This window comes from Notolepis coatsorum (genome assembly GCF_963971535.1).
Source record: "Notolepis coatsorum genome assembly, chromosome: 16".
NCBI lineage: Eukaryota > Metazoa > Chordata > Actinopteri > Aulopiformes > Paralepididae > Notolepis > Notolepis coatsorum.
Window position 1 is genome coordinate 68,176,167 of NC_140180.1, and position 13,814 is coordinate 68,189,980.

General features: G+C 44.5%; 1 protein-coding gene across 1 annotated transcript in view; it reads left to right on the top strand.

Moving 5' to 3' along the window:
- ccdc88b (coiled-coil domain containing 88B) overlaps positions 1–6,917 on the top strand; it is a gene marked incomplete at its 5' end in the record, with an annotated part of 241,720 nt that extends 234,803 nt beyond the window's left edge. The window contains 3 exons of the mRNA XM_084332063.1: positions 4,431–4,597; positions 6,239–6,499; positions 6,766–6,917. Coding sequence (XP_084188189.1) covers positions 4,431–4,597; positions 6,239–6,499; positions 6,766–6,803 — 466 coding nt within the window. The 3' untranslated portion in view covers positions 6,804–6,917. The remainder of the gene's footprint in view (positions 1–4,430; positions 4,598–6,238; positions 6,500–6,765) is intronic.
- Positions 6,918–13,814: the final 6,897 nt, after the last annotated feature.

Sequence of the window (13,814 nt, forward strand, 5' to 3'; positions counted from 1 at the left end):
TGTTTCCGTTTCGATGGACAGAAACGTTCAGAGAGGATGAAAACACTGCTATTTCTGAGACAGTTATTGAGAGTAAATTTGTTTGAATATGGCCACCAATGATGTCATCAGGGACAATGAATCCTTTTGTTGTGTCAATTACAGCATCAGGAAATTATGTAGATTAAAACATAGCAATAACTTGTCTTATAGGGACTGCTACCTATGATTTCATTGAGCTGTAATTAACACAACACAAGGAATCAATGGGTCTCATTCTCCAACGGACTTACGACAAGACATTTGCTCTCAGGGCCATTTGAGACATCTTAGGGCCGGTTGTGGGAGTCCCCAACCGTCCCTAAGATTGGATTCGGCCGTGACTGAGAGCAGGATTTACGAGTGCTGAGGAGCACACTTAACTTGAAAGACTGGTGTGCTCCGTGTTCTTAATGGCTTTATTTGGGAGAAATCATAGTGATTCCTTCATGTCAACCCTACAGGCCTCCTTGGAATTAATTAATTAATCATAATAAAAATATTTTTGATGTCGGAAAAATAAATAATATGGATTCATCTGATCACAGGGCAGCTGGATTAACCATATCCGAACCAGCTATTTTGGACAAATGTATAATTACTTAATTACTCAGATGTTAGGATTTGGGGGAGAACAGAACTCAATATGCAGAACGATGGAGGAGCCCCAGAACTACAGAATGACAGGATAACGGAGACAGTGGTGCAGAATGACAAGAGAACAGAGACGGTGGTTGCTCTTCACAAAAATGTGGTGTTCTATTTATTTTAGAACCAAGAGAGCAAGGCTAAACTACAAGTAACAAAAAGAACATAAACGGCGCAGCCGTGCTGGCACTAGTGAAACAGCGAACTTGAGAATACGGAAAATAAACAGGAACAACAAAACACTAACACTTACTTAGAATGAAAACACAGTGCAACACGGCGTGGACAGGAACTGGGGGAACTGGAGGTATGTCGCCACACAACTGAGGAAGGACACACACTTAAATACTAGACTAATTACAATTGACAACACCTGGCACGGCCAGTCCAAAAACACAGAAACAATTAAATACCAACAAGACACAAAAACAATATCACAACAACAACCAAGGCAGGGGGATGACAATTAAACAAGGAAAGGAAAAGCCCAGGACAACATACATGAAGAAATTAACTCAACTATCTTAAAGAAACACAAAATGGTGGCCTGCATCATCTGGCCCATCTGATGGTGACCACTAGAGGGAGGTAGGAGACCAGGTAGGTGACCACTGTTCCCATTGTGGCCACTGTTCACTTTGTGAGCAAAGTTATCATTGTCCTCCCTGGAACCGTTACACTCAGATATTCAAACAATTATGCAATTATTGTGAAATGATTGAAAATAATAATAATTGAATGCCTTCTGTGGCATTTGTATTTCTTATTTGTTACATATCTGTGTTATTGATTAATTATACATTTGAAAGAATGCAGGTTATAGCCAACATGCAATATATCCCATTGATTGGTACAATGGGACAGACATTTGTTTTATATAGCTATAATCTGCATTATTTTAAATATATCATTAATCAATAACACAGATATTGAAATACACTATGTAGCCTACTACACCAACACTGCAAATGACAGTGGATAAATAAATAAGAACTAAAGCTAATTGCGTGGAAATAGACTGCATTAATATTCCATAAGTCTTGTTGCGTGCGCCACACACGCACACACGCACACTGTATAGCCTACGTGTCTAATGAATGAACAGTAGGCTTATATTATTCTAATTACTTGTTTCATTAGGATTTAGTAGATACTATATATATGCTCTGCCCTATACGTACAGTAAGTACAGTACACATATTAAGGCCGCCAGAGTCAGGCGTACCATGAACGGACTGCATGATGGACTGTACAACGGACAGCGCAGTATCTGTGCTCTCCTAATAAAACAAGTCATTAGAATAATATAAGCCTGGCTATACTGTGTTCATTCATTACGCACATAGACTATACAGTACTGCACGCGTGTATATGTGTGTGTGTGTGTGTGTGTGCGCACGTGCGCGAGTGCTGCGGCAGGTGCACCACGAGCTGTATTATATATGATGACAATACATTGATCTAATCTCATTTTGATCGGTCGCAAAGCGCTTCCGCATATCGGCCACCATTTTCACAAGGCTGCATCATCAGTTGCATTTTAATGGGCTGGACAGGTGTGTCTAACTATTGACTTTTTGCGATTTCATTACCCTTTTTGACCCTGACCGCCTCCCATAACTTTGACAGGCAGCCACGATGGTAAAGTGTGTTTACGTTCCTGGTAAATCTGACATGCAAACCTAGGAGAATAAGGAATAATGAATATTTCATTAGACATTTTGGATAAATTTTTTTGATTAAACCAATTTTTTTTTTTTTTTTTTTACTTTCTTTTTTAGCGTTTATCGCTTTTCTGGTCAAGCATGACCGACAGATACAGGGTGAAACGGGATATAGATCAGGGGAAGACATTCTGATAAATGACGGCGGGTCCGGGAATCGAACTCGGAGTCCACCAGATCCGTGACGCAGCACACAAAATACTAGAATCCAACATAGTCTGGTGAAGACACACCTTATCATACATAAGTGCAATCGTTTTGTCTTCTTCATAGTTCTCCAATAGTTCCAATAGCGGTCGCCATTACCGGTAAAGTTCTCAAGCCTCGGAGTGCTTGGTCCCGGCGCAGACTATAACACGGAACAGAATAGGTTACCGACTATAGTATTTCTTTTTTCTTTCTACCTTTTCTCCTCTTTTTTCTGTGATTTTTCTCCCATCCCAATTTACCTCTCGTGCCAATTCTCCCTCCCCTGTCCTGATCGTTGCTCGCATGTGCCCCCCACTGGCCGGTCGTAGGGAGGATAGAAGCCCATCACATGTCCCCTCCGATACATGTGGAGGCAGCCAGTAACAACTTTTCACCTGCCAGCGCGGACTCTCATTGGCGAGGAGTAACGTGTAGGAGGCTCACACTGCCCCCGCCATTTTCCTGTCTCTGCTGTGCAGGCGCCCTGACCGACCTGTAGGAGTCGCTGTTTACAATGACCAGACTACCACCCATCGACTCTCCTCCCGCTGGCTCTGCCAATTGAGTCAGTATGACGGCCGGCCCAAGCCGGAGGCAACGCTGACAGCCGGATTCGATACCGGTGTCTCTTGCGTTGGTGACGAGCGCAATGTCCGCTGCGCCACCCAGCCGCCTAGCGACTATAGTATTTCTATGATTTACCAGAAGTGCTGAGTCCAATGTAGTCTCGTGAAAACGCACGTTATCATCCATAAGTGTGATCTCTTGAATCTTGAAAAGTGTGATCCTTTTGTCCTCTTCTAATAGTCTCCACAAGTCGCGATTGCCATAGCTCACTGATGCTCCCTCTCTCTGCTTTGAGTGCTAGACACTCCCCACACTAAAGTGGCCCCACACTAGCCCAGTTCAAAAGGTAGGCGATACGGCCACCTGTCGGGATTCGATCGTCATTTCAATTCTAACTTACACACAGCAAGGTCTGCGAGACTGTTTAGGATAATAATAATCTAAAAAAAGAAAAACGGGAAAATAAACTAGATATCTCGTTTCTGGTGCTCAAGCGTTGGCTTTCAGAAACGAGATATCTCGTTTTTGGCGCTCAATGAGTTAACACTGCCAATGAAGACATTGTTAAATCAGAGAACATTTTCAGAGAACAAGAAACAGATCCAACATTCAACGTTAGTGAAGATCCTTCCCCCCATTACCAAAACACCTCATCTTTTGTCCAACAAAATAATAAAATAGAATAGAAATGCTGTAGTGTATGTAAAACAGCTCCAACACGCTCATTATCCAAAGAGGTGCTTCACATAAACATCACAAACACAAACAACTCTCCATTCCAAAGCTTTCTTTCAAGCAGATATCTTCCTCCTTCACTCCTCTTTTTGTGGTCTCTTCTTCCCTCCATCTCTCTGTCTTTCTCTCACACACACACACTCCCTTATCACTTCCAATCTTCAGTTCTCCCTGTACTGTCTACCTTTCAAACACACACACACACACACACACACACACACACACACACACACACACACACACACACACACACACACACACACCCTGATCACTTCCAACCTTCAGCTCTCCCTGTACTGTCTACCTTTCTAACACACACACACACTCCCTGACCACTTTCAAATATTCAATTCTCCCTGTACTGTTACACACACACACACACACACGCACACACACACACACACACACACACACACACACACACACACACACACACACACACACACACACACACACACACACACACACACACACCCCTGCCATCTCCAAGCTCTCCCCATCCTCCTCTCATCGTTCTCTCTCTCTCCCTCCCTCCCTCTGTCCCTGTAGGAAATCCAACTGGATAGCAGACAGGATGAAGAAGCTAATCAAGCCCAAAGGAGGACGGGGAGGAGGAGGCGGAGGAGGCGGAGGACGTGCTCTCTTCAATGCTGCCGGCAGCGTGGAGAACCTGGCCGACGCCGCGGACACACCAGACACACACACCACTCAGCCTGGTGAGACTCACATGCACACACGCACACACACACACACACACACACACACACACACACACACACACACACACACACACACACACACACACACACACACACACATGCATGCACGTAGAGAGAGACATGCATGCAAACACACACAGGAACACACACTGACAAGGCCGAGCACTTTCCCTCAACACACACACACACACACACATACATACATATACACCCACCATGTGAGGCTGCAAGTGTGCATACAGATCCTCTCATGACTACCAAGTGTGGGCTGTATTGATACCACGCTCATCCTCAGATCTTCCTCCTTCCAGCCCCCAGATCTGTGGAGGCCTGCTTTACAGACTCCTTCTCTTTTCATGTATCTGAACGCCACGGGAAGGCACTCCTGGCTGAGTTGAAGAGTGTCTAGATTATCTTCTAAATCTAGAGAGTCGAGAGTCCTATTTGTTCATTATTGCGGTAATTGTTTGCATTAGCTACTCATTTGCATATTTTGCATTATGTAAGTTATTTGATGTTCTATAAACATAAAGTCTATCTCTATATCCTATACAGGTATATTGAGACAGATGTGGATAAATATATATACAGTAAATATAAATATATATATATATGCGGTATATATGGCATTATTGTACATGCTATCATACAGTTATATGGGTAGACTAGGTTTAGGATGGGAACCGCTGCCTTCCTGCTGTCCTGACCGCGTCTATGCCAAATACAACGCAGTTCGGTTTCCAGGTTCCTCTGATTGGCCACTAAGCCCACGTGACCGCGGCTAGCACGCCCCCCTTATCGCCCGCTGCCGCGCTGTGAAGCGGAAGAGCCAGCGAGGCGACGCGAGGCGGTGGTTTCAGCAGCAGCGGCCGTCTTCTTCCGAGGCGGCTCGTTCTTATTAATCCCTAATGTCATGTATGTTGTGTATGTCATAAATGTCGATATGAATTGAAAATGGGGGACCCTGATGTAAACAAGACGAAAGTCTTTCTCTGGTCTGCATCCCCTTAACAATTGTGTGTATTGCGCCGTACTGTATTGTACCCATTCTGCAATCTGTTAAATAAAGTTTTCATTCATTCATTCATTACATACATGACATTAGGGATTAATAAGAACGAGCCGCCTCGGAAGAAGACGGCCGCTGCTGCTGAAACCACCGCCTCGCGTCGCCTCGCTGGCTCTTCCGCTTCACAGCGCGGCAGCGGGCGATAAGGGGGGCGTGCTAGCCGCGGTCACGTGGGCTTAGTGGCCAATCAGAGGAACCCGGAAACCGAACTGCGTTGTATTTGGCATAGACGCGTCCTGACCTGTGGGTCAAGACCCCAAGAGGACTGCAGGCCTGCTTGTTGTTACGTGACTTCTATTTTTAATTCTATTTTTACATGCTATACTATTTTATTTTATTTCATACTTATCTATTGTCTAGCACAGTCTCTGGAGCGTAACAGAAAGAAGCATTTTGTATAAAAGTATTCTGTACTTCTGTATGACAACTATTAAAGAAACTTGGGCCACTACTGTATACTTCTTATCTGGGTCCCGGCCTGCGTATTATGATGTGTATTTTTACGAGAAGTGTGATATAAATACTCCTCCTCCTCCATGTAATTTGAGTCTCCCACCCCCTGCCTCCAGACCCCCGCAGCGCTCCAGTCTCTCCCTCTCCCCTGAGAAAAGCCCACTCCCAGGAGGGGACAGAGCGCTCTGTGGGCCGCCGTAAGCTGGGCTCTCGTCGCGGCTGGGGGCTGGGCCTGGCAAAAGGGGTAGGTGTCTCTCAATCCTTCAGTCCGGGCGACCAGAAGACCCCTCTGCGCCTGCGCTCCTCCCAGAAAACCTCCACCCCTAAGGAGACGCCGGTGAGCAGTCAGGAGGACATCACAGAAGATGGAGAGAGAGGTGAGGAGGACAGAGGGGAAGGTGTGTAGAGAGAGAGGGGGGGGGGTGTGCATGTGTGTGTATTTGTGAGTGTGCTGGTGGCTTTTGGTTAATACCATTCAAATGAAACAACTTAAAATTGCATTGTAAACTAACCTGTGCCTAGCATGGCCACATATATGTGGTCACTCAAGCTAACGTTATTTTTGTTTTAATTTAACTATGTAAGTGTAGACCACACACACACACACAGCATTACAGAATGTGCGCCTCTCTCTGTCTTTCAGCCAATCACCTCTCCAGCTACAACACACCGACAGACTGAGAGAGAAATATTGTCAACTAACCCTAACCATGATCCTTTGCACACGTCCTCTTAGCAAGTTATATCAAGTTTTTGATATATACGTATATATTTTATATATCTTTTGACCTTTTTGTATATCTCCACCAAATCCGTGAGATTTTTTGGAATACATTTTAAAATAATGTAATAAATTCCTTACTTCATCAATGGTTTCTGTCATGTCTGCTTGTCTCTCATGTTGGAGGTGAATAATGAGGTTTCTGGAGACGCACAGTAGAATTCTCAAGAGAAGATATTGCAACTACATGACCATCTGAGTCTGTGTGATTCATGCTGCTCCGAGATATATATGAAACACATCAAGAGAGACGTAGAAAAGACATAGAGAGATACATAGAAAACACATTAAGAGATGCGTAGAGAATACATAGAGATACGTAGAAAACACATTAAGAGATACGTAGAAAATACATAGAGATACGTAGAAAACACATTAAGAGATACGTAGAAAATACATAGAGATACGTAGAAAACACATTAGGAGATACATAGAAAATACATAGAGATACGTAGAAAACACATAGATACATAGAAAACACATTAAGAGATACGTAGAAAACACATTAAGACTCTTAAACCACTACATTCTGCTCTTAGATTTATCACTGGTGAGTGGTGACAGATATGTGGGGATAGCAGGAGGACATTTGATTTTAAACATCAGTTTGCACGGACCACTCAGAAGCAGATGTGTCCTTCAGTGATAGGAATAAAAATGTGGAATTTTCTCCACAATGATCTAGAGGGATGTAAAAATATTTATCAATTAAAAATATTTTATAAGATGAAAATAATTAGACAATATGAAGACTACGAAAAGGATTAGACTCTGGAGTTATCTTTTGCTTATTTTTTGCTTTTCTACATTTTTTGATTGTTCATTTGTTGCTCGTTTTTGTTCTAGTTGTTTTGTTTTGGATTTGTTTAAATTTTCACTTTAGTGCAAGTAATAGTTGTATGCGCCGACCATCAAATTTACTTTATTTAATTGGATAGGGGGCAGGTATTAATAAGAATTTATTCTTCTTCCTGCTCCTTTTCGCTTATGGGTGTATTTGATTATAACAACTAAATTAATTATAGGAATTTGTAATGTACTGTAATACACTACCATGTGCGAAACAAAATGAAATGAAATGAAATGAAATGAAATGAAATATGATACACACCACTGCATCTTATATGAGAAAGTGGGTTGGTCTTCTCTGGCAGATAGGCGAAATCAACATTGGTATTTATTTATCCTTAAGGCCATTAATGGGAAATTACCTCCTTATCTCACATCACTACTAGTTTGGAACTCTAGAACCTATATAACACACTCAAATTACTGGCTTACACTGGAGGTTCTCCATATACAGACCCAACTTGGAAAATCAGCCTTTCATTATAGTGTCCCTACTACCTGTACAGTACATGGAACTCTCTTCAGCTCTCGCTGAAGATAAAACTACCTACTGTATAACATTTAGAGGCTTACTTGCAGGCCTGCCTGCAACAGTCTGTAACGTAAGGTTATGTATATAACCAAGTTCTATGAATTATGGTGACGCTCAGCATCGGTTGCATAATATCTCGCTTCAGTGGATATTCACTGAATACATTTCAAAATGTACCTTTACATACCAACATCCGTCTGACCACACCCCCATCTGCTGCCTACATAAGCAGGGGTGGGGCCACACACTCATCTCCTTCCCAACAAATTTCACCACAATGAAAGATCAAGGGCCGCAGCGGCGTCACGATGCTGAGCGTCACCATAATTCATAGAACTTGGTTATATACATAACCTTACGTTCTATTTCATTATGGTTCCGCTCAGCATCGGTTGCATAACAGGAGCTGAGCGGGAGCCAAAGCTCGACAAATGTACCCCGCTGAGGCCGCCCACAACCATCAGACCGGGGAGGACCGAGCCCCCCGACCCTCCCTAATGGAGGATACCCTCCCTATTGGAGGCTTACGGGAGGGAGACGGATCCGACCGTGCGAAGAGGAACTCAAGCACCCCGTGGCAAGGCTGTAGCAGCGGAGCGCGAAGGAAGACCCAGACCCACTGAAGGGACTGGATCCCCTGGAAAAAGGGGGCCCGGAGAGGTCAATGACGCCAGGCATCAAGACCCCACCAGGTGGTCACTTAGTGACACCGCCCCCCACATCGCCAGCGTATTCGGATAAGGCCCCTCCAAGAGCGGGCCCTTTCCCCGCAATAGCACACCGCCTGGCACACTGACCCTGCAGAACAGGCAGTCAGCATGGCCGTAAGCACTCAAAAAGGTTAACCAACGGAAGCAGGCAGCGCACCGGGGAAACCAGGCAGCAGGCTGTAACCTGAGCCTGGAGCACTGCAAACGAGACAGGCGCCAAAGGAGTCAGCTGAAAAAAGCCCCCCCCCGGCGGAAGGGGCGTATGCTGGCGTTGTTGATCACCATGACAAAGCCTCCATTAAAAAAAACCCAACCAGAGAGGTCGAGGCAGAGAAGGCTGACATGATTGGCAGACGTCATGAACGTGCAGGGGCACACTCAACCGGGTAACCCGGGAGTTGACTCTGCTCCAACACACCAGGGAATCAACCACCCTCTCGGTACAGACGGTGGTTGTTCCTATAACCCCTCAAGAAAAAACTCCAAAACACACCTGCGGGTATACACTGGCTATACCGCAGTACAAGTGTTTCAGTTTTCAAAAAAGGGTTATTCCAGGCCTACGGGTCGACGAAACATTACTTCGGACCGGGCCCGGCGGCTCGGGAAGCACAGGGTTACCAGAGGAGGTCCAAGACCACCCCAACAGCCCCCTCTTCGCCACGCGTGAGAGAGGAGCGAAAATAATGGAGAACCAGCCCTAAGCACACCGCACTTGGTATTCCCAGGCGGTCTCCCAACCAAGTACTAACCAGGACCGAACCTGCTTAGCTTCCGAGATCGGACGAGATCGGGCGTGTACAGGTTGGTATGGCCGTAAGCCATTACGATAGTGCAGAGTACAACATGTACCCAACAAAGGGTCTCCATAACGCCTAACCCTGTGACACCCGGGCCGACCCGGCATTTTTCCCCCGAAAAAAGCACAAGTCCCTCAGGGTACCAGAACAGCAGATCTGCATCCCCGGCGGACAACGGGTTAACTGACCTGGACCAGCGCGACCAGACCAGTCCCGTGCCCTAACCACGCCGACATGCCCACTCCAGAAGAGGGGGTAGGTATGCGTGTCGATCTAAAACATGAAAAGAGGGCGCCACCCAGACGGTCCCATTTGGACCGTGCTCAGTGGCCCACCCCAAGGGCGTGAGATCCCTCTACTTATGTTCTGATCTATTCCGTTAACATCCCCCAGATATGAACGAGAATTCATCGAGACAACCTAGTAAACTGGCGCTCGGAAGAGACAAAACTCCATCCCAGTTGCCCTATAAAAACCCTGTTTTAATAACAAGCAACCAAGGCGCACTTAGCCCCTGCGTGATTCTTTAACAGAAACACACCGAGCCAGCACTATGTATGCGTCGAGACCCAAACACATCAATGGATAGTCTAGCAAGACACCAAACATTGTTCCTCCAAGTCGCCTGGGAGAACGACACAGAGCCGTCGTGCTTCATGTTCCTTCCTCTTTTTATTTAAAAAAGAAAGAAACACAGACTGACATGAATCCCACGTGACGCAGCTGAGGGTAATTTTTTTTAACATTTTTACATCCCACCACCCTCGCCATAGGGAGGAGACGGAAATCCCCAGAGAGACTTCCCACGCGAGCCGTATAGATTGAAAAGAATATATTGCAACATTGAGCTACGCAATACTTGGGTTAGGGCACTGAACCAATACACACTCAATAATCGAATTGAATCGAATACACACACAATAGAGCAGAACTCCTTTTTGAAGTTCTACTCACCTTGACAATCTGAGGAGGAGGCTCTGAACTCTGAGGAGGCTCCCTCACAGGGAAGGAGAGTCCGAACTCACAGAATGCCCGAGGAGGAGCTTCGTGAGGAGGAGCTCTGACAACTCCCTGAAACAGATCCATAACATGGACCTGAACAACCCACGGAAGTCTTACCAACAGAGACGCGCTCAGTGACGTACTCTATGGCGGGGGAATTTCCGCGGTGCACACGCCCAATCTTCCAGCGCGTGGGACCAGAAAACTCCCCCCCCCCCCCTCTTACCCTGTAACGTGCCGAACAGCAACGTGACAGGAACCTTGAAGGACAGGAGGTTTTAACCCCTGACCAATCAGAAAAGGGGAGGAAAGGATTACCAGTTCACCCCTTTACGACCCCACACCCATGATACGATGTAATGACAAATAGAGCATGACACAGTCATAGTCTGCTACATGAAGTATCTAACAGCTTCCCATAGCTCATGTGCTAACCTGCTATCTGATTTTTACTAAGGAAAAAACACAGAATAGAGAGGGCCCCCTTTAAGAGCCCCGGTACCAGACTTACACATGCGCTTCTGTGGCCAAACCTAACCCAGTTGTAGATCACAAGACACACACAACCCTTCATCACAACAAAAAATGGCAAAAGTACACTCTTGCTACAGAGGAACGCCGTTTTTCATAACGAGAGAATACAGAATCCTCGATTATGTATTGGCCACAGGCCTTGCCAAGCACACATGATAAGTGACCAAACAATCTTTTCTTTAGAAATCGGTAAAAATTGAAAAATGACATTTTCGAGTGCTTTGAGATGTTATGTCTCCTTACTTGCTAAACTTAATACGACTTGTAAATATGTTTAATTCTTGCTAGATGGTATGATTGTAATTATCTCCGTTTGCCAGAGAACTACATTGCGTCAAGAAACGCACATACACGCACGTGCGCACACACACAAGAGCGGCGTGTGCGCTGTGAAAAGGTGTTAGACCCTGCAGAGGGGAGAGGTATCAGAGCCTACCCCCCATCCAAATTCTAAACAACAGATTGGCTTTTCATAATATGTATGAATTATCTCTTCCAATAATATCCACGGGACTCGACTTTTTGCAGTCATGTGTCACGAACACACACGCCAACTTTCTCCTGCGTGCGGACATTCACGGACATTCTCTCACAGCTTATAGAAAGGGGAAAAAAGCAATAGCTTACATACTTTTCCAGACAGATCATCTGAGCTCCTCTCCAATTGAACTGCTACTGTGTTTAAATCCAAATAATCCTCTGCCATTGTTGTAACATGTCATCTGTTCTCTAGTATTCAGTCGCGTGAAGTTAAATCCTCTCTAGAAGTGAAACTGAAACTTACCAAGCCTATAAGTTGTTAACCCTTGTGCCTTGTTATGTAACTGACAGAGTTGGCACGTCAGTGCATGAAAAGATTGCATCACGTTCAAGGTCATAAAAAAACTTATATTCCCGTTTGTGTTAGGGTTAGGGTTAGGGTTGGGGTTAGGTTAGGGGACTGTTCCCCAACACTGAGCAAGTGTTGGGGTGGGCACGGGCACAGGGATGCGATTTTACCTTCTCCTAATCTTTCTGTCTGGGTAACCCAAACCCTAACCCCCTAATGGCAAGAAATAAACCACTATGGACGCTTTGAAAGCTAATAGTTAACTTTTTTGTTAGAGGGTTTCAAAATCTAATCTTTTCAAATTCTGTAAATATATGGAAAATAATCAAACGGACCCAATTTCATGACATAATCATCAACAGATTGCAGAATGGGTACAATACAGTACGGCTCAATTGTTAAGGGGATGCAGACCAGAGAAAGACGTTTGTCTTGTTTACATCAGGGTCCCCCATTTTCATTTCATATTGACATTTATGACATACTCAACATACATGACATTTATGGCATAGGGACATATAGGTATTTAGTACTGATACATTTGTGACATATACGGTATTCAAATATACAGTACTGTTACTCATAGATCCTGACAGAGTATATACATATGATGGGGAGGGGACTGTACATTAGGAGGGGGTGGGTGGGTGGGAGAGAAATATACATATACGGCGGGGAGAGAATATATACATGCGGTGGGGAGGAGACTGTCTATTAGGTGGGGGTGGGGGGTTTGGACATTTATGGTGGCCAGTTTCGAATTGCAGCCTCCCGTAGGTGCTCTTTAAGAGCGGTTTTGAATGTGGGTAGGGATTCACATTCCTTTACAGCTTTGGCTAGGGCGTTCCACATTGATGTGGCATAATTGCGAAACGTGTTTAGTCCCTTGTTTGAGCCGAATCTGGGTTTAACATGATTTGTTGAGCTTCCTCTGGTGTTGTGGTCGTGGTATTCACTGACCTTTGGGAAGTATTTTGACATGTACATGGGTACCTTAGTCGTATAGTGTATCTTGTAGACCAGGCCCATTGCAAGTTGCTGTACTTGTGTCGTCTACTCTAAGCCATCCTAGGTTGTCAAAGTGTGCAGGGGTGAGGTGGGTTCTAGGGGTAAGGTCAAGTAGTAGTCTGACTAGTTTGTTTTATGATGTTTGTAATCTTGTTTTTAGCGCCTTTGAGGTGCTTTGGTACCATGAGGTGCAAGCATGGTCGTAGTACCCTTGAATGAGTGCTCCTGCCAGAGTCTTCAGGGTATTCTTGTTTACCAGAGAGGAGATCCGGTACAAGAATCTAGTTCGTTGGTTGACTTTTTTTATTACATTTTTATTACATTTATTACATTATTGAGATAAGTAGAAAACACATTAAGAGATATGCAAAATACATATAGATGTGTAGAAAACACATTGAGATATGCAGAAAACACAGATATGTAGAAAACACATTGAGATATGTAAACAACTTTAAGAGATACGTAGCAAATACATAGAGATATGTAGAAAATACATACGTAGAAAATATTTCAAGAGATATGTAGAAAATACATCAAGAGATATGTAGAAAATACATCAAGAGATACGTAGAAAATACAGATACGTAGAAAATATATCAAGAGATATGTAGAAAATGCATATACATAGAAAATATATCAAGAGA